Source organism: Cuculus canorus, chromosome 2, assembly GCF_017976375.1.
Source record: "Cuculus canorus isolate bCucCan1 chromosome 2, bCucCan1.pri, whole genome shotgun sequence".
Classification (NCBI taxonomy): Eukaryota; Metazoa; Chordata; class Aves; order Cuculiformes; family Cuculidae; genus Cuculus; species Cuculus canorus.
This window is the reverse complement of record NC_071402.1, coordinates 138857138-138884207: the sequence shown is the minus strand read 5'-3', so window position 1 is coordinate 138884207 and position 27070 is coordinate 138857138. Positions and strand designations below refer to the sequence as shown.

Genomic DNA, 27070 nt, shown 5'->3' with positions numbered 1-27070 from the left:
CAAATTAAAAACTTGGCTTTTAAATAAGCGGATGCATCATTTTCCTTTACTCATGCAGCCACAGAAATGCATTTCTCAGATGTTTTCAAAATAACTTTAAGAAGCTGCAAAGAGACGCAACTCTTTCCTGTACTAGTGTGTGAATATTGTGATTTCTGATCTAGATTCAAGACTGAAATCCTCCCTATGAAATATTTTAAGCTAATAAATAGCAGGGGAGAAAAAAATGATGCAGCCATACGCTATCCATGTGTTACTGTTCCTGCTTAACTTGTAGCTTCCATATCTCCTAAGAGCTGCTGCTGTATCTTACTAATGCTTATGCTGGACTGTTGCTTTAATCAGATTTTTAGGAAGTGTAAGGGCTAGAAATAATTTCTGGGTTTCTGAAAGAGGAGACAGTACTATTCTTCGAGCAAGATGCCCAGAAACATCAAATACAGATTATTTAGAAAACATTCCTCTGACTTCATGCTCTTCTTCCAGTATTGCCGCAGAAAGACTTTTTATTCCAGAAAGCTTTTGGAATGAAATGCATGCTTAATCTCCTATGTTACTCATCCTTAGTATATTCCCAAGAGAGAAAGGACAACTATTAGAGTCTCACAAGTGTCCATATGTCAATGGTCATATCCTCCGTTGTGCAGAGCAGCATAGCAGTTTACATTAAGTGTAGTCAGGCCCTCTCTCTTTGCTGTGTCAACACAATATTCTAACATTCAGTCAAAATCCTCTCACTGCTGTCTAGGGAAAGACAGCACCTTAATTCCAAGCGGTTATTTTGTTAGTCATTAATTTTTTTTCACATTCTGTGGTTCGTGGTATTTATATACAAAATATACGTGCAGAGGAAGACTCAACACTGCACACTATGTATTAAAGGGCTAATTGTGGCAGGATGCGAAGAGGGAAGAAAAGTTTGCATGGATGGATATTGTGGGTCTCTTTACCAGGTGCTCATACTTACAGACATTGCAATACGTTTAATACCCCAGCACAGGGTCCTGCACAATTGGCTGGTATTGTAGGCCCCAGAGCAAATGTGTAATTAATGAATACAGCACTGACTATGTAGGGTACATCAGTGGATTAAGCAGGAATTTTGTCCTTTGTTTCTCTGCTCCGAGGTTTATTTGAGACGTGTCACCTTTGTCTCAGCTGCTGGTTTTATGTATTTTTTTAACTAATGTTCTCAAAGGCCTTTGAATACTGGAGGCAGAAACATTGCATTGTGTTAAACAGTCTAGTTAGAGATTTTTAATTCATTGTTGATGCATTGCATGGACCTGCTAGAATTTGAGGAATTTTGAATTTAAAGAAGGCCCAGTTGGATGGGGCCTTGAGCAGCCTGATCTAGTGGGATGTCCCTGCCCATGGCAGGGGATTTGAACTAGATAATCTTTAAGGTCCTTTCCAACCCAAACCATTCAATGATCTCTCTCTAAGCGAGCTTTTATACAGCTTTTAACATCCTAGCACTTGAGTATCTTCCGGTCCTCCAATCCATATTTTTATCCATATTTTTTTCCATTTTGCTATAGGAAGCTAAGTCAGAGGTTATATTAAATGACCTGCCTCTGGTAATGCACTAACATGGAAATAGGAGCTAAATTCAACTCTTGCTCTTGTCCAGTAGCCCAAAGCCAAACTTTCTTCCATAGGGCACGAACTAGTGATGGCTCCCGTGCTCATCGCTTCTGTAAACAGTCACAAAGGATCTGGAGCTGGCTCATGGCTCCAAACACATCAGCAACAAATCATGGCTACTGGAGTGCTGGGAAAGATTAGTGGGACACTCTGAGACCATGGCCATTTTCTCCTCTCTGTAGTTTCTCTTGTTTTAATTTTGATGTTGTTTAAACTAGAAACTCAGTGGTTTTAACTTGACTATGCTTCTCTTCCTTATTGTGAAACAGAGAGGAAGGAAATAAAATTATCAGCTGTAAGGGGAAAAAAGAGAAGGAAAGTATTTGTGGTAAAATTAAAAGTGAAGTTGTGTAAAACCATCTTTGCTTTCTTCCTCCCCTATTTTTACTTTTCTTTACTCTCTGCTTAAATAGCACTTTATGTGTATGTGTGTAATTCAGCAACCTAAAGCTATTATAAGGTATAGATATATGGACTCTGATGCTTGACACAGGGTATATGTATCTAAAACTCATAATCTAAGCATCTTCTCTTTCTACACAAGCCATAGCTCCCACTAGTACACTAGCTGCATGCTAGGGCCAATTTAGAAGTCTTTACTGAGGCAAGATGTAGGGTTTAACTGAGTAAAAGCTATACAGGCACTCATGTTAGGGATTAACAGAAAACAATAAATGTATGGTGACATATGGATTGTTAAAGGAGAGTTGTTTCCATACCAGATACACACAGAATATAATGGTTACTTGATGCATTTTTGTTATAAAGGCTACAGTAACTTCAGTGTGAAATGCACGCATTTTTTGAAATGGCCACAGAATTAAGATACACAATGCATAGTTTGTTTGCACTGCCCATACAAAGGCTTTATCAGGACCAAAATGTACGAAACATAAGAGAGGGAATGAAATAAAAGTTTTCTCAATACTCCTATTGAAACTAGATACTTAATTGATGTTTTCATAACAGGTATTTGATGGTCCTAGTGATGAAGCACCGCTTCTCAGAAAACTCTGTGGAGCACAGCTTCCTGCTCCTATCACATCCTCCAAGAATGTGATGTATATCCGACTGCGCTCTGATGCAACCATCCATCACAGAGGCTTCAGTGCTCACTTTACTGAAGGTAATTTTGTCACTTACATTAATGCATCTTTAGCTAGTCACCAGTTTGTTTGTACTAGACAAAATCTTTTAATACAGCTGAAAATGGGAAGTGTTGTTTCTGTACATGCAGCATACCAGTATGCATCTTTAACAGAAACGATTTTTTTTCTCAATTGTAGATTAAATAATTTAAAATCTAAGGATCAACTTTGTATAGCAAGTCATCTAGTGCACATCAGTCACCTCTTATTCCTCCTCCCTAAAGGGTTAGCTACCCATTACTCTCCTGAGAAAAATATGCAACTGGCAGTTTCCACAGACTAGTGACAAAATAACATTTTATAAGTCTATCCATGCGCATGAATCTGAAAAGCTATGAAAGAATTCTGTGTGTTGCTGTTGATGAAGCCCAGGATTCAGGCCTGCAAACCCTGCCAAACATCAACTATCCAATTTGTGGAGGACTAATTGGTATTTTACATGGTTTCCTTTTTAATGAAAAATGACAACAACTGGGCAGAATTTTCCATGAAATTACATATTATTTGACATTTGGTGTTTTTCTTTCAATTTTCACAATCATTTGGAAATATTTTTTCCCCAAGACATAACTATTTTGGTTTTGCTAAGAAAATCCCTTTCTCTCACTTTTTTCTTAGGATTTTTTTCACCATAAATTAGTACTTTTCTCAATTTTTTTTTTAAATACTGTTAAAAATTATAAAGAAAAGGATGAATTTGAGTCAGCAAAAATCTCAGCTACCCCAATTATTGCGGTACTATTTAGGTATCTAATTAGGCACTCCTGACCAACAGCTATGAGATCCTAATCTGTTAAACATTCTCAGAGCATATTTATAGTACAAAACGTGCCTGGTGAGCAAGTGTTCTCTACCTAAGACGTAGGCAACCCAGCTTGCCTTTTCCTGAGATAACCTTGTAAGTCCCATGCCCAGCTGAATGTCTTAGGCAGCACATCACGATAAATTAATCTTGGTCTTTGGTACCTTACTTCCCACCTTGCCATTTAAAGCAGCCACGTATTAAACTTGGATCTGGGGGTTTTATCATGAGTCAGTGTGCTTCAAAATGAGGCATGGCAGCACTCAGGACTGCCAGCCAAAGTTATGCAGTCAGCCAAGATCTTGCACACGTGGAACATTTCACCCAGTTGCAGTTTTGTTGATGCAGCTCACAAGAGGATCGTGTCAATGCAATGTGATGCCATCCTTGGACACTGGAAGGCTCTGAAGAGTTTCTTATTACTTTTTCCTTCCTAACTGCCAACACAGGCAAATGATCAGAGAAATTGGTATATGATTGCACTATGCTGAAACCGAATTATTTTGGCCCCAAGATTGCTCTTCTGGTCTATGAGGAGCTGATAAATATGAGGTCTGTTCCCAAGTCACTCTGGCTTCTCTCAGATGGTCAGCCAGGTGCAGCATGGCCTGTGGATCCAGGTCAAGAAAGTACACCAGATGCTGGGAGTTAGTCCTTAAGTCTCTTTTTCTGATAAATTACTGTTGTGAATTTTATCCTCATTTCACATTGATGTAGTGTGTTTCATTTTATGCAATCGTTTTCACTACAGAATCAAAGATACGTGTTTTGTATATATAAATACCTATATGTATATGTGTGTGTGTGTTTCATTCTAAAGCTTGTGGAAGTTTCATAGAGTCGGACTCAGTTGGGGCAGCAATTTCCTCTCCTCTGTATCCTGCCAAATACCCAAACAATCAAAACTGCAGCTGGATTATTCAGGCTCAGGAACCATGTAAGTAAAAACATCTTTCATAGTTAGCTGGAATGACTAACATCCTCATCTTCTTTTCTGCAGTAACAATACAAAATTCCTCCTTTATTTCTGTAGGAAGTTCTGCATCCTGGTAGTTAGAAAGTGTGACTCTCTTTATCTGTCCTAAATCTGATTTTACTGTAGATTTAGTGCTTAGTGAGGAAACAGTTTACAACTTTGTCATTTTGGTTAATTTACTGTGACCCAAGTGTTGCAATTATAAATAAGGTGTTGAATACTATGTCAAGCTGGATTCACATCTAAGGACTTATATATAATTAAAGCATTTGTACTTATCTGACCTTATTTTGGTCTGCATTTGTCAAGCTAGAGTTGTATTAGAGCAAGTCTATGCTGTTGAAATAAGAAAATTAAATTTTAATTGAATAGTGAGAAAAGATATAGAGGAATTTCAATTTAAAATACAAACTGAAAAAGAATATAAATAATCTGGGCTTAAGCACATACATATACCCTCAGATGGACCGATTTATGATTGATCATAAACAACCAAATATTTTGCATCAGACACTGGTATTCCCTTTAATACTCAGTGTTACCTTTACGGTGTTTAAGATTCATATAAGTATTTGCAATTGGGTAATAGAGTCCTGGTAACACCATTTAAAATAAATGTTTGTTTTTAATAGCAAATGTGAACTTCAGTTGTTCTTCTGATATTCAGCCATTGTTGTTAAAACCATAGAATGTTCCAACTCCATTTATAAGTTTAGTTTTCTAAATTATAAAATGAAAATCAGTTTGCCAAAGAAAACACCTAAACAGACATTAGGAAATAAGCAATATTTTTTAGTGTAAGTTCTTCTACAAATATATGAAAAGGACATAATTAAAGCTGTTCCTCACCTACACATTTATTTTTAAAGACAACGTTCTTGTAGATCCACATTGAAAATTCATACTTAACAGTTGACTCCTGATTTACATCAGTATAAGAGACTAGAATAATGCTGTATAAGAAGTGGCCTATGTATGTAGTGACTTCCACCAGATCCATCACAGACCACAGGTTATCTGGTACATGCAGCTCCATTACGTTAGTCACACAGTGTGACAGGGCTCAGGCAGATACATTAGATTTAGCCAATGGCAAACCACAGTACAGTTCCTACTCTGCTTTTACTGAGAAGGCCAACAAGTCTCCTGCTCTTGCCACCCACTGTGTTTTTCCTTTTTGCTTTGTATCCTGGGGACCTGCATTGATAGCTGTAATTGATGGACCAGACAGGACACAAAAGAGTGCCGAATACAGATTACAAAGCTTGAATGCCAGTCAGTGGCACCCTGCTGAATGCAGTGCCTGGGTCCACAGCTGTCATTTTAGCTTATTCTAGCTAATTAATTGTAGCTCAGTGAGAAGCAAAATAGTTGTCTCAAATTCAGGTTTGGTCAATGTGCGAGAAAACTTAGTTATCATCTAAACCATGACATTGACCTGCTTGAACTGTGTAGGAGCTCTAAGGCCACAAGTAACTACTGCCAGAGACTGGTATTCTTCCAGTAGTAATTTCACCTTTGCTCATACTGGGAAAACAAGAGCAATAAGAGAGTCAAGACCACTCTGACTCAGAATCCTCTTTTTCAAGACATAGCCTGCAGTCCAAGAGTGTGGAAAATCCAATTCTATATAAATGTAGCTGTGGATAGTTAATGATGCTTTAACGAGTCCAATTGATGTATGTAGAATGTTACAAAATGATGAAAGAACAAGCACTTTCTAAGCCTGGAGCAGGGCAGCATCAATTCACATTTTGTCTGGATCTATGGTATGGATCACAAAGGGACAGAAGGTCACAGATGTGTAGAAATAAGCTTTGTTTCTGAATGTGTGTAAATTTTCCATGCTGTATTTTCTAACACTTTCAGCATATAATGAAGCTGTCTGGATATTAGAAAATTTAGATCCGTGTGTATGTCTTAAATCCTACATTTCTAAAGTCGAGTGTACTAGAAAGTACTAAAATATGAAGAGATTTACCACAACCTTTGCGGTAAGGATTAATGCGCTTCCATCAGATTCAGTCTACATATCAGGGATTAAACTACTTCAGATGTTATGCTTTATAGGGACTGATTGACTTCAGAGGAGAAAAGAAAAATGGTACCTTTGTTTACATGTTGTTATTTCTCTGTGAATGCCGAACTTATTTTTATGTTTTTACTTTTTGCTGTTGCCAGTCAACCACGTCACTCTCTCATTCACTGACTTTGATATTGAAAACAATGGACAAAACTGTACAATGGATTTTGTGGAGATTTTGGATGGGAATAACTATGGAGCTCCTCTTCAAGGTATTGTACCTTTCCCTGGTTTATTTCATATGCAGAACTACACCCAGGTATGCAAGAGAAGGTTTTCTATGGATGTCCTTCTGTTTCATGGATTTTCTCTAATAAAGGAAGCTCCTTGGCCACTCTGGTTAGAGGAGAACAAGGATGGAGGATAAATCTGCAGTGTGAATGCCACAGTCCTCCTAGGCTCTGACTTTATTCCTGCTAACCTGCAGTTTGTATTTGACTCCAGCTGCCTTTTCCTTCCTCCTCAGCTGAACAATACTGGGAACCAAGCAATTCAGTTTAAACCGAATACCCAGTTAACTGTACAAAACCAGTATGTAACTCACACTCATAAACACAGTAAACGTATGAGAAGAAAGCTGCAAATTTCTAGGAGCAGAAAATGAATTTTCCTCAAGCCCAAGAAAGCCTGATTTTCTGCTTGTTCCTGACTTTTCTACAGCTTTCCCCTGCCATCTCTGTCCAAAGCCATCACCTTCAAGTAGCAGAAACAAGCTGGAGTAGCAAAATTCAGTGCTTATACTGCCAGGAAGTCATGAGAACACTCTCACCACAGGGTGGTCCTGACTCCCCTCACGTCCTCAGGGTTGCCTCAAATTCCTTTCTGGGATATTAGGAATATGTGTGTTTGATTATGCTCTCAATTACTCTACTGTCGTGTATCCTTCTTTGTCAGGAGTGGGGCTGCACTCAATTTAGATGGTTTGTAACTAAGAGCAGAATTCTTTTTTTGTGTGTCCTACCCTTGGCTTTCACTTGGCAAGAGGATCAGTATACTAGCTGCTGTCTTTCTTTTTGCTGTCCAATGCCTTTCTGCTAGATTGTGATTCATATTCCTAATCCCCATGTTGCAATCCATTACAGGAGAATTGCTCTGTTATATGTCACTTGTTTCTTTTCCTCAGAAATCCATTGAGTGAAATGGAAACTACCGTCAGATATATTTGATGGGATTTTTTTTCCATCAGGCTTTAATTTCTGGATGGAAGTGAACACAAGGGAGCTCAGTGATAGAACAACCAGTGACTAGGGTGTTTGGAGTACAGAAGGTCCTCCTTCTGTTGAAAAAATTTGCCAGTAGAGTTGAGCTCTGTGCTATTGAAATGGAGTATTTTATTTTATGTAGATTGAATTGGCAACAGCAGTTGTAAGCAACAAATGTTATTCCCGGTTGCTGTCAGGCATTAACCTCAAATGTTAAATTAGCAATAGTCGTTACATACTGAACATGCCTTTGTTTTCCCTGTGTCTTGCTTTCTTTCAGGCCGTTACTGTGGCACTACTATACCACATCCTATCTCTTCTTTTGGTAGTGCCTTGGTGGTGAACTTCATCTCCAACAACAATAACATTACTACCAGGGGCTTCCATGCCACATATGCTGCATCCTCATCGTGTAAGTCCATATGACAGGTGTTGCTACTTTATGCCTCTGACTTTCAAGAAAAAAAACAGATCCTGTATCTTCCTGTCTTTCTGACATTCCCTCTATTAAGATCTGCTATTGCCTGTCCTCTTTTTGGCCAAGGTCTCAGCAAGTACATCAGCAAACTAAAGAACAAGGAGACAAGAAGAAATGTTTTCTTGATTAGTAAATGCTATGGCTCTGTCAAGGTATTTTTTTGTGTGTCTGTCACCCTTCTCAAGCCTCTGCTGTCTCCTTCTTTTTGCAGCCTGTGGAGGTGCTTTTCACATGGAGAGGGGAGCTTTCAACAGCCCTGGCTATCCTGAGCCATATCCGCTGAACACTGAGTGTGTCTGGACAATTCTCAGCTCCCCTGGCAACCGGCTCCAGCTGTCCTTCATGTAAATGCATCACCAGGGGTTGTTATCCAGCCCTTTAACAGACCTGAAGGAAGGATGTTCTGTATTTATTAGGAAATGTAATTACCAGATGATCAAGCTGAAACATGTTTTCAGAGTAGTTGGAAAGGGAACACAGCAGTGGTTAGTGGCAGCTCGAAATCAGTGTTCTCCTGTCTTAGTCATTGCTTATATTAAGGCATGTGTAAATAGGTGGTTCATTGTTTGAGCAACTTGGGATGCTGAAGAAGCCAGTTCTCCCTCACTTAAGAACAAGAAGAGGAAATTTAGCATTGCTCTGCCTTTTCTTTACAAAGGAAATTCCTACTGTTTCCTTACTAGCAGATTCATTGTGTTATTTATTGTATAGTTAAGTAATATAAAGGGCTCAGATACTCTGCAGATTGTAGGGTTAAAATTGATATTAAACTCTTTAAAATTTCTCCAAGAATTATAACAGTGCAGCTACAACAAGGCCCAGGAGAGTCTCTGTAGAAATTTTGTCTTCCTTTCAGCAAAGTAACTTTTCTTTGCAGACTTCTGACGGTGAAGTCATGTGGGATCCACAGAACAACGTGGAGTCCTTTACCAGGATGGTTAAGTTGTTCTTTACCCAGGATGTGGATTTCTGAGCCTCTCTATTTCCTGACATCAAACAGTAACTTCTGCCAAGAAAGAGCACACCCGCTCTTTGCAAAGCTTATCAAGAATGAGCAGGAAAGGAAAAGTAATTCTGAAACCTGCATTTCCAGTAAATTAGGACCAAACAAAAATTAGCCCAGTAGCATGCGGACTGCATAGGGTGCAATTTGTTAGACATGTACTGATTCACTAACACAACAGAAAAGACATCCTATTCCTCCTTTACTCACTGAAGCAGATTAAAAGTACTACAGCCTGAAAACATTTTCCAAAATATTTGGTAGAAAATAATGAAGAACAGCTTTTCAGAAACAAACTAGAAATGTAGTGTGGAGCAGTGGAACATACATTTGGTTATACAAAGCATCACCGAGTTGATGTAAACTCTTCTTCTTCAGTTCCACAGAGTAGAAAGGCAAGCTGAAAATACTGGAAAGCATGAAGTAATTGCATTAGAAAGCAGAATCAATTTAATTTAATTTAATTTAATTTAATATTAGGGCTTTATAAGGCTTTGTTGGCATGAGGCATTAATTCTCTTCAGCTCAGTCTGAACAGAAATGCCTGACTTGCAATTTGAGAGTTAGCTTTAAATTAGTCTGAAGTATATCCAGATGAGTGGTTGGAACCATTTTAGAGCATGTGTACACTGAAACATTTGGCTATATTCAGGAATGAAAGGGAGGAGTTGTTACCAGAAAATCAGCAAGCACAAATATTTGGGTCATTGGTTATAAGAGACACCCTCTCAACCTTTGTTATATTCTCATAGCCTGCTTCTGAAAAGTATATTGTATTAAATCAAAGCACTTCACTTAGAGTAACATACTGATTTTTAGAATATATTTAGCATTCAGCTTGGTGCAATAATTAAGAATTTATAGTTTGATAACTAAGTGCCATTCTTTTCCTAAGGCAAAAATTGCTTTAGAAAAGTTCATAGCAATCCTTATTACTATTTTGCACACACAGCTATGTGAAACTCTCAGAGGCCAGAGAAACAGTAATATTTCATAATTCTGGAGAAACTGCTAAGGGGTGAGGTCTGAGGTGTTAGCTAAAAATGAATTTAGGCCTCTTGCAATTGTTTTCTCTTCAGAGAGTGTATTGAAATAATATAGATATGAAGGGGCTGCAAACTGCTAAAAGTATTCTCTGCACCCATTAGATGTGCATGCAGTAAATGGTCTGGGTTTATATTAAAAATCTGTTTTATACATCAGGGGCTTTCTGCATTTCATGATTGTTGTTGGAGAACCAAGAAATATTACAAGGGTTTGAGAATTCTTTAAAAATTACAAATTTGCAAACTGAAGCTATCATAAAATAGGGGGCTAGAAAAGAGTGAGCCCTGAATCAGCAGCACTGCCAGGTCAGTGACTTCTGGTTTCTGAAGGGTTTGGTTGCTTCCCTATTCTTACCTGTTACAGTAGGATACCAGCTACAGGGGGGATTAGTGCCTTGGTGGGACAAACTCTGATATATATGCCAGTCACATGCCTGCTCATGCTTTTCTACCACAATTGAAACAGAGAGTTTCAGATGGAAGATAGTCCCAGCTGCACCAAAGATTACCTGGAGATTCGTGAAGGGAATCATACAGGCACACTGGCAGGACGATTCTGTGGGAAATCCTTGCCTTCAAATTATACGTCTGTGGTTGGACATGTCCTGTGGTTGAAATTTGTCTCTGACAGCTCAGGCACTGATGTTGGTTTCAGGGCCACATTCTCTCACTGTAAGTAAATGTTATTTACTTGAAAGCTATTGTTCCTTTATAAGACTTCCAAAATGATTCAAAAAAGTGATCTTTTGGCCCTGTAAAGTTTATTGGAAAATGTTTCTTGATGTCAGCAAAGCTGTAAATTCACTTAAAGATATTTTGTAAGATATCTGCTAAATGTGAAGAGATGCTCTAAAACATGTCAGAATAGAACTCTTGTGTATGTAAGTGCATTAAGTCTAACGTGATCAGAAGAATTACAAATGACATTCTATCTTTCTAAATTATCATAACAGACAATATTTTTTCCAAATTGATCATATTACGCAGAAGAAAAAAAATTCCTTGGATTACAGAAAATAACATGTCCTTTATTTCACTGACTTTCTCTAACAGTTTTATCATGTGGTTTTCAGATTCTTCCATCAACAGTATTGGGTTGTGCAGATACAAACAAGAGCTATATACAAATTCTGTGGCAACCCAAGTTTACCTGTAGCCTGTTAGAGACATCTGGCAATATGCCTTTGCTACTAGGAGAAAAGCATTTCTTTCCCAGCTTTCCATTTTGCTTTTTGAGTACGACAGTGTCCCTCTTCCAGTTTTCTACCTAGATGTCATCAACTAGAGAGCAGTATTAGAAGAAAATGAAATTATGCCAGTTTATAGATCCAAAATATTGAAAGACCATGGCAAACATCAGTCAGATCTGCTGCATGAACAGACTGCTGAAGCTAAACATCATAGCCATTCTGATTATGCAAGCTAGACTTCTAATTATTTTCCTTACTGTGAGACTCCCACTACTCATTTTCAAAAGGAATTATCAATAGTTCAGAGCTCATTCAAATCACAATAATTTTTACCAGAACACACAAAGGCATTTAAAAAAATATTTTCATTATTTAATATTTCTTGGGAAGAGATGAACATGAAGTAGGTAACGTCAGGGAAGAATTTAGGTGTGCCATCTTCCCAGGTCGCCTGCATACAGAGCCACATGGCACAAATGAAGTAATTTCCTTCAGATAAGGGCACAATGCATCTCTCACAACAAGAAAATAATTAGATGTGCATACTAGGACTGTCTGAGACACAAGTCTGTGCCTCACAGTGCTGTCTAGTCCTAAGTAAATTAAGTCAGATGGACTGAAATGAAACCTATATTCCAGGTTGGGCCCCAGTGCTTCTTTTAATCCATGTGAATTAGAGGCATTAGTTGTCTCGTTCTCGTTTTTCAGTGTACGGAAATGATATTGTGGGGCACCAAGGACAAATAGCTTCACCACAGTGGCCCAGAAGTTACCCTCACAATTCCAATTACCAGTGGCGAATAAATGTTAATGCTTCACAAGTTATTCATGGCCGTATCCTGCAGATGGATATCGAAAATCATCCCAGATGCCGTTATGACAAGCTAAAGGTGATTTCATTGTGAGAAATTATTTTATTTCAATTGACTACAATAAAAACTATGAACAGAGAAAACTGCAAAAGGAATAGGAAGAATTTCTGAGAATTTGGTGTGGCTTATTGTTTTCGCTGTGTTCTCTTTAGTAGCTATAGGAAAGGTTACATACTCTTTGTCTCCCCAACAGATATTTCTGATTTGTAAGTTTGAAACTTAGTTAAAATAAGTCCACAATGGTACAATCCTGAATTTTCAAATCCAAGAATTTCAGGTCAGATACCAGATTGAACTTTGTGCTGGTTCAGTTGAGGACAACAGTAATGATATTGTTTCAGTGCCTCTAAGAATAAGGACGTTTTAAAATCCTACAAGGAACAATCCTTTTCTTGCACCTTCTTTGCTCTCTAGATCAGGAATTTGCTGTTGGCAATAGGAAAGTACCTTTTTGTGTGTGTGTTTAATTGTTTTTCCGTATCCTCCTGTAATACAGTCTAGCCTTTTTACCAGGCTAAAAAAATACAGCACGCGTGGTGCTAAGCAAACTGGGCAAAAACTTCTTTCTGAGTTTAGCTAAACATAACTATTTAACTAAGGTAAAAATCTTCTTGTAATTTTTTTCAACCAGCTGATTCAGTGATTATAATTTCTTTCATATTTGTGAAAGAGAAATGTAATACTAGTTCAATATACTCAGTATATTCAATTAATTATTACTTCGCTTATTTCCAAATGTAATGTTAGTTGAAAAGGAAACTTTTTCCTTCATCTCACATCAGATTTTAACAGCGTTTTCTTCTAACTCAGCCTGCCTTTCTTTGTCTGTCCTTCTGAAAGCAAAATTAGTTTCTTAAATTAGCTAGACATTCAGCAGATGTGAATCAGGCTGACCTTTAACCTGACTCAAGGATCAGATCTTCAGTGTAATGTTAATATTTATTTAATATTTCTGAGCTTTGTCTATTGGACGTTTTTTATGGAGGAAGAGGACAAGAACACAAGTAGGTTTGAAAAGTGGTAAAAGAAAAATATCTTTTAACCAGCCAAGGTTTGGCATATAATGACATAAAATGAAAAAAATACTATTGCATATTTATTGCATATTGTATACTATTGCATATTGTATTCCTCAGGGGAAAATGTAAATGAAAAAAAGGAAAAGAAGTGCCATTTTTCCCCCTTCATATATTGTTGGGTTTTTTCCTCAGCAAGGAACAAAATTGTACTAGTCGACTTTTTTAACATGGGAGGTCAGTCCATGTCCCCAGACAACAGCCCTGTGGTGGGGAATGAGCTGAATTTGATGGCTTCCATTCAGATCCTTCTTCTGTGAAAGCTTCACAATTAGCAGCATAGACCGGAAAGGGAGATTTTGTTCTGTTTTTTTGTTAGAGAGGTTTCTCTCTAACTGGGATTTGCTGAAAGATCCCTCACTCATTTATAGAGGGTAATTTTCTCCTTGGAAACTTGATGAGTATGGAGCAGATGAAAATCTGCCTGTATGAGGAACAGCACCATTCTTCTTCTCTCTGCAGGTTTATGATGGGCCCACCATTAATTCTCGTCCTATTGCAACATACTGTGGTGCAGACCCTGCTGCTTTTGCATCCTCTGGCGGTTCAATGACAATCCATTTCCAGTCAGATTCGTCTGTGACTGGAAATGGCTTTCTTCTGGAGTGGTATGCAGTGGATGCTTCTGCTGTTCCACGCACCATTGCTAGAGGTGGGTTTTCAGTGGCATGCCTGGTTAAAAGTGGTATAGCCAGTGATATACTAAGCTTTACTTAAAGAACTCCAACTTCCCCATCAGGGAAAGCTTTAGCTACTAATGGAGGGAAGGATTTCAATGACATTTTAATTAAGCATTTAAATATCTTTTAAAAAGAATTTCTAGGGAATCTCAAACAGATCAGATATACTGTTTTACAGTGTTTTAAAAATAAGCATGTTGATAGAGGGGTGTTTTCCTTTACACAGTTATTTCATGAATGCTAAACATTTGTATGCTTTCATGAAAAAGTATCCCTCTTGAAATATCATTCTTAAATAACTGGCCATTGTGATATGTAACCTTTTACTCTAATGCATTTCATATCCATAAATAAAGAGAATATGTCCAATATAATCATGTACTTGTGACAAATAGCTCCTGGGAGGAGAGAGAATATGCTTCTTATCCCATTGATTTTCTCTGAGCAAGTTCAACAAGAAAAAGTTAAAACTAATTAGGATATAGGGCACTGTCTTCTTTCTAAATCAGAAGGCAGATTTCTGAGCATGGAAGGACTAAGGATTCTTGGGACTCTGCAGGATAGTGGCAGTATGTAATGGTTTTATGTGCTGGGAGAGCACTGAGCCACTAGATATCCCAGCAAGGAGTCTGTCTTGACTTAAGCTTATATGTGAGACATTAGAAGTGGAGAAAGAAAAGTACTTCAGTTTTAAGAGAATCTAAATTGTCTATGTATTATTGGTTATGTATATGCCGCTTGTTTCTGATATGTAACCTGTGTTAAACTGTGATGGATGCTCTTAGATCTTCTGCTAGCTGTTTCTTGTGGTAAAATAGATCATATCATTGCTGTACCAGGTAGCATAAGAACATCTTTATAGGTCAGGATTTTCAGGTTTTGTATTCCCAGTCCAAACTGAAGCCGTGCTTGAAGAAATCTATTCCTGTGACTATACACGTAATCACTGTGCCCCCACTGTGCTTGTTTATAGGGCTGTCACCTTAAATTATACAAGGGGAATGCTCAGTTTATAAAGAGGATTCTTTCATTTTTGTCATCTTGTATGTGACAGGTGCATGTGGAGGGGTTGTAACAACTGAAGAAACACCTTCATTCCTCTTCTCACCGGGCTGGCCTGGGAATTACGGAGATTTTGCTGACTGTGCGTGGATTATCAGAGCTCCTGGATCCACTGTGGAGTTCAATATCCTGGCTCTAGACATAGAATCTCACAGCTCATGCAACTATGACAAACTTATTATCCAAGATGGTGAGAAGCTACTCTTGCCCTATCCCGATAGCTTGCAATAGATACCCACTGTCCCAGTACCTGGAATTTTCATGTCCATTGAGCTTAAGCAATCTAGATAGCAATGGACACATGCTCTAAATCAGTATTCTTCCTCTATGCTCAGACATTCTGCTAGAGAATATAAAACCAGCGAAGTCTAGAAACTTATTTGGTGGTCTATAAAAATATTTCTCAACCTGTAAGAAGTTAAAGATCTTGAAAAGCACCTGCCTGGAAGCATGAGCCACAGCAATCAACAGGCAGGTGTGAACTGGTTTGATTTTAACACTAATATGTCTTCTTTTGATCCTAGGAGAGACTAGTCTTTCTCCAGTGCTGGCTACTCTGTGTGGACGAGAACCTCCTGGACCAATAAGATCAACAACAGAGGCAATGTTCATCCACTTCACATCAGATGGAAGTGTCACTGGAGCTGGGTTTAATGCCTCTTATCACAAAAGTAAGATATGTTTCTCTTCTGTTCCAGATAAATGTCTGCCTTGCTGCTAACAATAAGTAGGGAAAGAGAAGACTTGACATTTTTAACAGCTGTCTGCAGTCCATCTGATTAATCACACATACCAATTATTCGCTTCTCATGAATATGCATTAACAAATGACTGAATCTGCAAAAGTAAAATTTGGTATTTTCCCAGCAGCATAATACAACAAAGCATGATTCAACCAGACCAATCCCTTTTCAGAAGTGCATGCCTAAGTTTATAACAGCATAGCTGAAGGCTGAAAGAATGCCCAACTAAGAGAGGGAATAAATGACTCAAAGCATAGACACAAAACAAAGAGATACAGATGCAGAGAGCTGTGTAAGTTCTAGCAGGAATGTCAGCAATTTCCAGAGGCACTTCTCCCACATGCACAAAGGGATGTTAACATCTTCCTGAATGGGTCGAGGCAGCAAGGAAGGTGTTACGATAACAATGGGAAGTTTTTTTCTGGCTGACATCTTGAGTAAGTGACAGTGGTTTAGTCTACGTCTATAAGCAATGTTGTCAGACAGTGTAGCAGGATGCTCATGTCATAGGAGGTCCTTGGCATAGCTGCCTGCTTACTCTTCTGTCAAGTCCGAGAACTGAGTTTCACTGTCAAGAATTTTGGTGTGTGTCAACTTGCTTCTATTTAGGTGATCATCCACTGTGTGCATTGCTCTATGTCCCTCAACTCTTAATATACTTGCTTCAACATTTGCTTTTACCTGCTACATCTTCCGGAGACCGGGTTTTTCTGTAAATGAATATGTGAACAATTAATGCTAATATTTTTCTCTTTGCTTCAACTCCTTTTTCTCAGGTTGTGGAGGCTATTTGCACACAGGCAGGGGTGTGATAACATCCCCCAACTATCCTCAAGAATATGCTCCTAATCTGAATTGTTCCTGGCATGTAGTAGTAACCTCTGGATTTATCATTGCTGTCCATTTTGAACTGCCTTTCCAGATTATGAGTGAGGATACTTCCTGCAATCTTGGAGATTATGTAGAGGTGAGGCTATTGGCTAGGTCACCAAATCCTTAAAGCTATTAAAACTACTGAATCTTATAGATTTCAGTGCCAGTAAGGCAGCCCAAGTTGTGACGGGATGGAAATACCAAAGAGAAATAACCACCGAGATTATCTCCCTCTCTTATTTATTGCTGTGTATTAATTAATCATTTGGCTATTGTTTTCCCCCATGGCTGGAAGCATTAAGATGGTGCATGCTCAAAATTGACATTCCAGGGCTGTTTGCTTGAAGTGTCATTTCTCTCCTTGTAGTTGAAGAACGGGTTAGATAATTCTGCCCCACCTCTGGTGTCTGGAGGAAGGAACGGACGGTTTTGTGGAAGCAGCCCTATCTCTACCATGTACACCACAGATAATCAGCTGTTTGTCCACTTCATTTCTGACAGTAGGATCGAGGGTCAAGGATTCAAACTGAAATACGAAGCTAAGAGTCTGGGTAAGTATAGGAAATAAATTCTGAAACACAATAGACATAACTTGGAGCTTGTCCTCTTAAAAGAGGTACTTGTGCTAAGTCCCACTACTGGTAGAGTTAGATGTCTGCAAAGATGTCCACAAAGATGTCTTGTTTTCTTCTTTAGTTCATGACTTTTGATTCTACTCTCAAATTTCTCCTTTTTAAAGAGAGACAGCTCCAAGTCACAGAACCTGGAGATATTAAAGTTGAAAAAAAAATTATGGGGAACCTTTTAGCAGAGGAGTAGCATCTATATTTAGGAAGAGATGTTCAAAATTCATACAAGAAAGGAAAAAAAATCCTGGAAACAAGACAATTATTTTTCACATATAGTACCTAGTGCAAGTGCCTAATGATGTCAGGAATTATTTAGGCTAGTGCGTCTAGAAAGGTGGTAGCATTTCTCTAAGATTTTACTCTCTGCTGAGAAAATAACATTCCCTGACAGAGCTTACTTTTTTGGAAAGAATGAAAAAATGGAGACGTAGATTCCAAGGGTAAGTCAGGGACTTGGTATTTTAAGTTATTCATGACACATGTCACTTGGGACACAAGGACACCTCCTGTTAAATAGTGTAGCTAAACACAACTAAGACAGCCTGGCTTCTACTCAGATTTTTAAGTGCTTGTTTTCCGCATACTCTCCCCTGCTTCCACAAAGAATTGTTCTTATCATTACTGTAGGGGATCCGTGAAGGGAATGAGTGAAGCTGTACAATACTACTCATAACACTTCCATTTATAAAACTCAACTAAAACCCTGTGTAAAACCTGTAGTGCTAGAATATGGGGGGGAGGGAGGATGTGTATGCGTGTGACAGATTGCTCTGTCTGGCATTCCTCACACATTCATTATTGTCTCAAATAAAGGTTTCAAAATTTGGAAATCAGAAGCAAGACATGATTAACAGAAACATTGATGGGTTCTGACTTGTAGGCTTTCTAGTTCTTGGGAACTAGGGTAGGAACAAGGCAAGAAATATGTTTCCTACTTGGTTTAGAAGCAATCCAAGGAAGAACTAATAGCAATTGAATTCAGGGCCCTGTACATATGGAAATTAGAGAATAGAATCACAGAGTCATTTGGTTGGAAAAGACCTATGAAATCATCAAGTTCAACCATACCTGCTCACTACTAAACCATAGTATGAGGGGGCTAGGTAAGCAGGAGAAGGGGAACATAGGATTCTACTGCATTGTTTTCCCACAGCAAGCAGTTAAATGCATTCGGTTTTGATGTAACTATATGACATTGAAAGGAAACTGAGTTGGAATGTAGTGATAACTCATGTTTTGATTCCTCACCCATTTCCTTAACGTGTTTTTTTTTATCGGTGCTCTTTTCTTCCCCAGCTTGTGGAGGGAATATTTATATCAATGATTTCAATCCCAGTGGATATACATCTTCCCCCAACTACCCGAGCAATTATCCCCCGCATGCTGACTGTGTCTGGACCATAACTGCTCCTAATGGACATGCAATAGAGCTGCAGTTTGAAGATCAATTTTACATTGAACCTTCACCAAAGTATATATCCACATTATTTTGCCTGTGCTTCTTCAGAGACTCCATCCTGATTCTTCTTTCCCTGTCACTTTCTCTAATTCCTCCCAGAGCATACTCTCAGATTAACAATTAAATACGGCCAGGAAGTTTTTGAGAGAGAGATCACTGAAGCTATTAGGCCACTGGTATACATTCCTAGGATTTTGCAGTGCATGACAGAAATTAATATAACAGACAAAGGGGAAACATCCATCGTAGAAAGGTGCTTTCTGTAAAATCTGTGCCCTCTAGTCCTTTCATATTCTGATTTTCAGTCATTTTGACTTTCATTACCTTTAAATCAAATGAATTACCACCACAACTACTTGTCTCCCTCCTCCATTGTCTGTCTGCCGATTTGCAATGGGTCTACATATTTTGCACCCCTGCCTGAAACATAAAACAAGGCTTAGTTTCCAGCTGATATAACTTCATTGATTTGGGACTGGACCACTATATGGCAAAGGTGAGCCTCACCTGTGAGACTATGTCCAGAAAAAATGCTGCGGGATGGAGAACCTCAAAGGTGTCGTTTCTCACTGGCTTCCCACGACACTGCACCATTCAGAAGGCAAAACAGTTAGTTAAGATATTTTGGGTCTCTCTATACCCACTTAAGGAACGCCTCAGATGTGAATTTTTATTCCCTTCATCTGTTTTAAATCATCAACAAGACTTAATAAGGAATATCTGCTGAATCTGAATGGTGCCAAACAAATATGTCAAAGATGGTCACAACTACTTTGCCAGTGCTGTTCATACCCCTCCCCAGGACTTGCTTCTGTCAGATCTGATGTGCTAATAGACTGGGCTTGGAGTGAATCTTTCTCAATGTTTCTAGCACTTGTTTTGATTCAAATATTACCTAAGTATCATTGATTATGAACTTGTTGATTCTGTCCTGGTTACACTGCGTAGAAACTGATCTAATTCACTACAGTTTCTTGCCTTTGTGCACATACTGAAATGATTTCAAACCATTACTGCTATATATTGAACAGAAAATACTCTTCTCTTCCAGCTGCACTTCCAGTTACCTAGAGGTACGCGACGGCGCCGACTCGACTGCCCGCATCATTGCCAAGCTGTGTGGAGGTTTGATGCCAGGCTTGCAGAGATCCTCAGGAGCTGTCATGTACCTGAGGTTCAGGTCTGACAGCAGTGCCACACATGTGGGATTCAATGCTAAATATTCTATAGGTAATGCTTGCTTTTGTCAATTTCTCTGATTTTAGAGATGCTGGTCTCAAGTGTCAGGCTTTTGTAATAGGGCTTGAATCATGCCTATGAGGTGGACTCACAACTATGTGCCTCTTTTAATTAGTTTTAGAGCTAAGACATCAAAAATCATCATATGGGTTAAGATCAGCATGCTCTGCATTTAATAAGAGGTGGAAACCATGGAAATGGTAACAGGAAAATACTCATAGATCTGCAGCAGAGGAAACAAAGACTGGATAACCTCTTGTGGAAGATGCCTGTCAAAGAGACAGTAGGAGAAAAGTTCAACATAGATAGTCATGTAACATGATTTGATTTTCAGCATGCAAAATTAGTGTCACTTTCATGACATCCTGAAGGTGAGTGCAAAGATCAGCTGAGAGCTGTCAGGAGAACTAATTAGGAACTTCTATATGTAGGTATAAATCAATATGTAAAAACAATGCTGCAAAACTAACAGAGGGAGCACAACAATGGACTTAAAGAGGAACAAACTAAGAACCATAATTTGTCACCTCAGAAAAGAAATACTTGTAAATTATTTGCTGTCAAGCTGCAAAAACAGGATTGGAAAACACTAACAAAGTTTTAAAAATAAATAAAAAATAGTCTTTGATCAGATTTAGAAATATGCTACTTTATTGTTTTGTTAATGTTAATATTCTTCAAAGAATAGCAGCTGTTATATTAGCGTGACTCATATAGGCAAGTCTAGGACTGTTTGTTTCTCAAAGGCAAAGTAGTGGACTATATTTCTTTACACAGAATTTTGCTGGTCATGTCAGATCGCAAATGCTTAGCCAGTACAGTGTTCCACATTTCTGAATGTGGAAATTGAAGCAGCTTGTAATGAAACATTGTTAGGATGTGAAGCCACAATTTATATTTATCCGTAACAAATTTACAAATTTATAATATCTGTATGCCAGTCATCCTGGAACAAAGCACTAATCACTCGGAAGAGCAGACAGTATGAACAGAACTGCTATTGCTATGAAAGATTGTAACTAGCAGACACACAAAATACACTGTAAAATCCAATAAATTCCATCTGGAGCTATTATTTGCTATAAGCCGTGGCAGCATAAATTCATGTTTGCAGATACCACAGAGAAATTAGTTTTTAGAGAGAGAAAATTATAAATAAATAGCTGTTTCCCAAATTATGCAGTGACCCCTTACAAAGCATCGCAGGGAAGTGGAATGTGAACAGGAAGGGACTGCAGGAAAGAGGAGACTGAAGCATAGCTGTAAGCCCAAACTAACAGTCAAATTTCATCAGTCATAAAAAATTTAGATCCACGTTTAGCAGAGTAAATTTCTTTATAATTATCTAATAAAGCTTTCCAAGATTTTCTGGTGAATATGGACATGCGTAGAGATTAATAGAGACTTTGAAATCTGCGATAGAAAGGAAAGGATGTTTGCAATGAAAGAGGCTGTGTGGAAAAAAAAATCCCAGAACAACACCCAAACTAAGCCTCGTTGAATTGTTGAATTAAAAGGAGAATTTGGAAGGTTTTTAACTGAAAGACAGTTCCTGTTCTATTACCACAGCTAGAAAACAAGTCAGTTGTGTCTTAGCTTTAAGTCATTTTTAAGAGAAAAGGTCCTCTCTCTGATGTCCTTCAGTGAACCAAGCAATGTTTTTCCTTTTTCAGCTGCCTGCGGCGGGACAGTGATAGGACAAACCGGTACCATTGAAAGCATGGGGTATCCTGAGCTTCATTATCAAGACAACCTGCTGTGTGAATGGTTTCTGCAGGGTCCCAGGGGCCACTATCTTACCATCAGAATAGAAGACCTAGATATTCAAAACTCCTCCGACTGCACAAACGACTTTGTGGAGATCCGAGAGTACAACGCTTCTGGTCTGAGAATTATTTCAGTATTTATCTTCCCTTCTCTAGTACTACTATGAAACCTCACCAGAGGTTCCTGAAAGCATTTCCCTTTGGAACCTTTTCAATGTACAGTAATTGTTTCTGTCTGCCTTGCTTGCTGAAGCAAAGAGACAAACAAAACCCTTCTATTTTGCACTAATGTCTTGATTTTACTAGTTTAGTCCTGCCTGTCCAGGTAATTTGGGAAGTGATCCTTCAATATAAATATAAATAACATATTGACATAAAACTGTCTTTCTGTCTTTGATTTTTGCAGGAAATTTGTTGGGCAGGTACTGCGGTAATAATCTCCCGGATGCTGTGGATACCTCTGACAGTTTTGCTTATGTCAAATTTGTCACTGATGGAACAGTCAATGCTCGAGGATTCAGACTGCGCTTTGATTCCAGTACTGAAGGTTGGATTTGTGAGGTGGCAAGTTTCTTTCAGGGAAGCAAGATATACCACAGACCATAACTGCACTAGTACAGCATATATTGTAGATCACTTATTCTTGGAGTGGTCTGTATTTGCTCTTAAATTTAAGCTCTAGAGGAAGTAGGAATAGAGTGCTCTGGTGATATTTTGAGACGCAGTCTCCCACTGTAATGGATGCTGCAATCAGCAGTAGGTCTTACACGATGAAGCACACTCTTCCTCATCATTTCTACCCAGCAATCAGTCCACGGATGTCCTAACACACCCTCCCCACATCCCTCTTGATGAGGAGGTAGATAAGGAAATGCTGTGATTTTCCTTTATGTTATACTGTCCCTGTGAGGTGAACGGTGTTCTTACAAATTCCTAAAACAACTAGGTTTTAACTAGTAGGTTTTAAGCAGAATCGCAGAACTGCGGAGCCATTGAGGTTGGAAGAGACCTCTGGAGATGAGGGAGCCCAATCCCCCTGCTCAAGCAGGATCAGGTAGAAGAAGTTGACCAGGCTGTGGCCAGTTGGGTTTTGAATGTCTCCAGTGATAGAGACTCCAAAACCTCTCTGGACAACAGAGGAAACCCAGTGTAAGCTGGTGAATTTATACCATTAGTCTCAGAAGAAAAATATAGTCTCAGAAGAAAAATATAGTCAGTACCCAAGATGTTTACTGTTCTTTCCTCAGAGCACAAATTAATATTCATAAGAAAGATAGGAAAACCACAAAGTAACTATACTGAAAAAGCGTTACTTAAAATCCCTGAAAGCTCTTTCTCTACCTCTGTTAAACCAGCAGACGAAACCACGTCCTTCGTCATTACCTACTCTAAGACCCTGCTTGTTCTGTGTACCTCTGCCTGGTTATATGTAAGCAGAAATGTGTCAATCCTGCCATAGTGAGAGGCTTGTATCACTTGACATCAAAGCCTGTGGGTCACTCAGGCTTCTGAAGCCTGGCATGAGCTCTTCAGAGGAGGGAATATTAATAATTAGACTAAAAGGAGCTGCTATAGTCAATTAGTATTTGACTACATTTATAGATGAGTGAGAAAGACTGCAGGAACATAGTTGTTTAGACAAACAAGATAAGCATATCAAATCAAGTTCTCTCAAGGATCTCTTTTCATGCAGTATTAATATTTTTTTTTTGCTATAACTTTATAAACAAGGCTTTAGTTTAAGAAGTGTCCCAATATTTTGGTATTTCAGAATGTGGTGGGGATTTTACTGCTCCTGCTGGAACATTTACTTCCCCTAACTATCCCAACCTGTACCCGCATAATCGTGTGTGTGAATGGAGGATCACAGTGGAAGAAGGCCGACGCGTGACTCTAACCTTTAATGATATGAAAACTGAAGAACACTGGAGGTGCTCATCAGATTATGTGGCTGTGAGTATTGGGCATGAAGGCAGAAAATGCTCTTCCTAATCCCTTTATGAAGCATGAATGGATGTAATAGAGCTGAAATTTCATTTATAGGTCTACATCTGGTTTTCAGACAAATCATAATTTAATCTGGGGAAAACAGATAAATGAGAGGAAGTTAGCTCTGTAGTATGTCTAAATTATCTGCTTGTCTTAGAGTATGGAAATTTTGAAATTATGGTCCAGGCAAAGGGGGGAACTTGAAGAAATTTTTGGAATTGGCTTTTTATCTATTATGGAAAAAGCTCTGGGGTTATTGAAATCTTTCAATGTTTCTTATCAGTCAGTTCCTGGCCTCTTTTGACTTCGGAGGTTGTTACTGCTGTTGTTACATATTGTTGTCAATTAAAAATAAATAAGAAAGAGAAGAAGCAAGAGATTGCAACTATTGAGTGTGACCTTGCATCTTCTGAAAGAAAGACGGGGAAACTCCAGGAAATTCTACCTCTTTCTCACCCTATGTCTCAAAAAAAAAATAAACGTTTGTTATTTTAGGATGGTTATTTTAGATTTTTTGTTATCTAGGGCAAAAAAAATCAAAGATGGTACACACAGAACCTGATCAAATGTACTAATACCTTGAAAATACAATTCCTCTATGAAATCACAGGAATGGGCAATCTAGTTAATTTCCCATTTGTTTAGATTAGCAGAAAAAACACAGGAATTACCTTTAGTATGAATAGAAGTTAGCCCATGCACAAGTGTGATGGGGTGAAGTAGCTCTCCCTTGTCATTTGCAGATCATGTTTCCTTTGTTTTCCATCACAGATGCTTTAGACAGACTTTGGGGAGCTGAGTTTTATCGATTAGTAAAGTAATAATCTCTTAAAGGAAGATCTGTCCTGCCAGCTTTTGTGCCTTCAACACTCTTAATATATTCCAGATCTCAGTGGGGAACATTATTTCTGCCTTGCTTGCACTGCTGAGACAATAGTAGAAATAAGGAAATTAACTCCCAGGCTAAAGGCTGTATGAAAGAAAATCAGCAAAATACCTCTGGATCATCAAAAATTGAAATGTTTGGGTTAATCAAAAATGCCCACCAGCACTCAGTATGTTGGAGGAGATTTTGATAAAGCTGATGTTGCCTTTAACAAGAGTACGAAGATGATAATTTGAAATTGAATTAATGTGATCAATAGCTGGCATTGTTGGGTGGTTGAAGATATAAATACTGAGATGAGATGCAGTATTTTTCCCAATAAAACTGTTTTAACTTCTGTTTTTAGAAATGAAGAGACAGAGAGGGGGGGGGGGGAGGAGTATGTTTGTGTTTCACCAAAATAAGCAAGATATTTTTGATAGTTTGGTTCTGAGCCTCGTCCATTCAAGGCAATGGAAGTTTGTTCCATGGTTTTGAGTAGATGTGGGAGTTAGCCTCCAGTGACAGACGTCAATGAACCTTCTATTAAAGATGTGAAGCACTGTTAAATGATACAGGAGATAAGACTGTATTTTGATCTCCTAAGTTTATTTTGACCCAACAGGTTTACAATGGCCTCAGACAGAACTCTCCCAGGCTGGCCAAGCTGTGTGGTGAGGTAAATCCAGGCACTGAGGTAAAATCCTCTGGAAACACAATGAAAGTCATTTTGGTGACAGATACATCCCGTGCAGCCAGAGGCTTCAGTGTCTCATACACATCCAGTGAAGATGCAGGTACTGTACAGTTTTAAATTAAGTGATTGATCTTTGGAGAGTCATTTCACACTTAAAGTAGTGGTACATGTCAAAAAAATTATCTATCAGATAACAAATCTCTAATATCTTTTGGTCTTTCTTATATCTCTGAGCTTGAGTAGATATATATTTTGACTTAGCTTAAGGAATCTGAAAAACAAACAAAACAGGGAATCTCTGGGAGTTACAGACTCCATGTGCCTGTTATGTCAAACTTCAAATGCAAAGAACAACCTCTGTTGTGAATCACAATGCTTTCTCTCAGTACTGATTTATTTCGTAGTTAGTCTTGAGTAAGACATGGTCTGAAGCAGCCATATTCCGTGAAAAGACCCAAATAGCATAGTGCCAGAGACTACTTGAATAATTCAAGTGCTATGCTATTACTCAGGGGGTTAATTAATTTATTGTAACTTGTGAAACAGTGCAGCTAACCTACTTCTGCAAGTCTGGCCTCCAGAGAGAAGGCTGCTGGCAGAGCCTGACTACTACAGCCTTGAGTCTTTCATGCTTGATTTCTCAATTCTTTGTACTTCTGTCACATGAGTGTAGTGTTCCTGAGGTTAGGTTCCAGAAAAATCTCAAGTCTAGAGTTAGGTAATGGATAAGGTTGAGCAATACTGAAATGGAGCTACAGTGGGATTTTATCAAAATGTTAAATAATGCCTGTTGGATTGATGGTCCTTCTGAATTATTTTATTTGCTGACACGTATAATTGTTTCTTTGCTTTTCATATGAGTTTTTAAAGACTTGCTAATAAATTCTGGGATACTAGGCAAGAATTCTTTTGTACAAAGCCGTAAATCATAAAAAAGGAAGAAGATGGAAAAATTTTTGATCAAATCACTACATATGCTGATACGCATACATCAGAATAAATAGGGCAAGATTTCTCTTTATACAAGAATTATTACCGATTTTTTTAAATAATATTCTGTTTCTGCAGTTTGTGGTGGAACCCTGATTGGATATGCAGGTGGAAATTTCTCTTCTCCTGGTTATGATGCTGTCAAAAATTACACAAGTAATCTGAACTGTGAATGGACCATTGAAAACCCCTCCTACTATAATTCATCCATATATATATCTTTTGAGGATTTCCACTTGGAACATCACCAGGACTGCCAGCATGACTACCTAGAGTTACGAATAGGTTTGTATGATCAGCAGGAGAATGGATTAAGCATATTAAGATTCCAGTTGTGTGTGTGCTTGTGCCAAATCTTGTTTGCTTATATTTGCAGAAAGTGATTGTTGTGTCATCTGTACATTTGGAAGAATATTTGCATACATGCCTTTCATGTTGCCTTCTAGACCAGAATTGGGATTTCACTGTCAAGGACAATGAATGCAGGGATTTGGCTACTGTTTCCACCAGGGGAGAAAATGGAAAACCGGATAGGTATCTTTAGGGGGATATACC

The 27070-nt window shown here is 38.4% G+C and overlaps 1 protein-coding gene across 1 annotated transcript in view; it reads left to right on the top strand.

Annotated features, from left to right (window-relative positions):
* Nucleotides 1–27070, top strand: part of CUBN (cubilin) — a 142037-nt gene that overhangs the window by 75419 nt on the left and 39548 nt on the right. Inside the window, exons 32-50 of the mRNA XM_054057709.1 lie at nucleotides 2617–2773; nucleotides 4418–4534; nucleotides 6755–6868; nucleotides 8139–8270; nucleotides 8548–8680; nucleotides 10852–11057; nucleotides 12284–12465; nucleotides 13986–14175; nucleotides 15258–15455; nucleotides 15790–15936; nucleotides 16785–16975; nucleotides 17249–17432; nucleotides 18807–18981; nucleotides 20021–20199; nucleotides 21882–22091; nucleotides 22381–22521; nucleotides 23746–23927; nucleotides 25454–25625; nucleotides 26594–26800. Coding sequence (XP_053913684.1) covers nucleotides 2617–2773; nucleotides 4418–4534; nucleotides 6755–6868; nucleotides 8139–8270; nucleotides 8548–8680; nucleotides 10852–11057; nucleotides 12284–12465; nucleotides 13986–14175; nucleotides 15258–15455; nucleotides 15790–15936; nucleotides 16785–16975; nucleotides 17249–17432; nucleotides 18807–18981; nucleotides 20021–20199; nucleotides 21882–22091; nucleotides 22381–22521; nucleotides 23746–23927; nucleotides 25454–25625; nucleotides 26594–26800 — 3217 coding nt within the window. The remainder of the gene's footprint in view (nucleotides 1–2616; nucleotides 2774–4417; nucleotides 4535–6754; nucleotides 6869–8138; nucleotides 8271–8547; nucleotides 8681–10851; nucleotides 11058–12283; nucleotides 12466–13985; nucleotides 14176–15257; nucleotides 15456–15789; nucleotides 15937–16784; nucleotides 16976–17248; nucleotides 17433–18806; nucleotides 18982–20020; nucleotides 20200–21881; nucleotides 22092–22380; nucleotides 22522–23745; nucleotides 23928–25453; nucleotides 25626–26593; nucleotides 26801–27070) is intronic.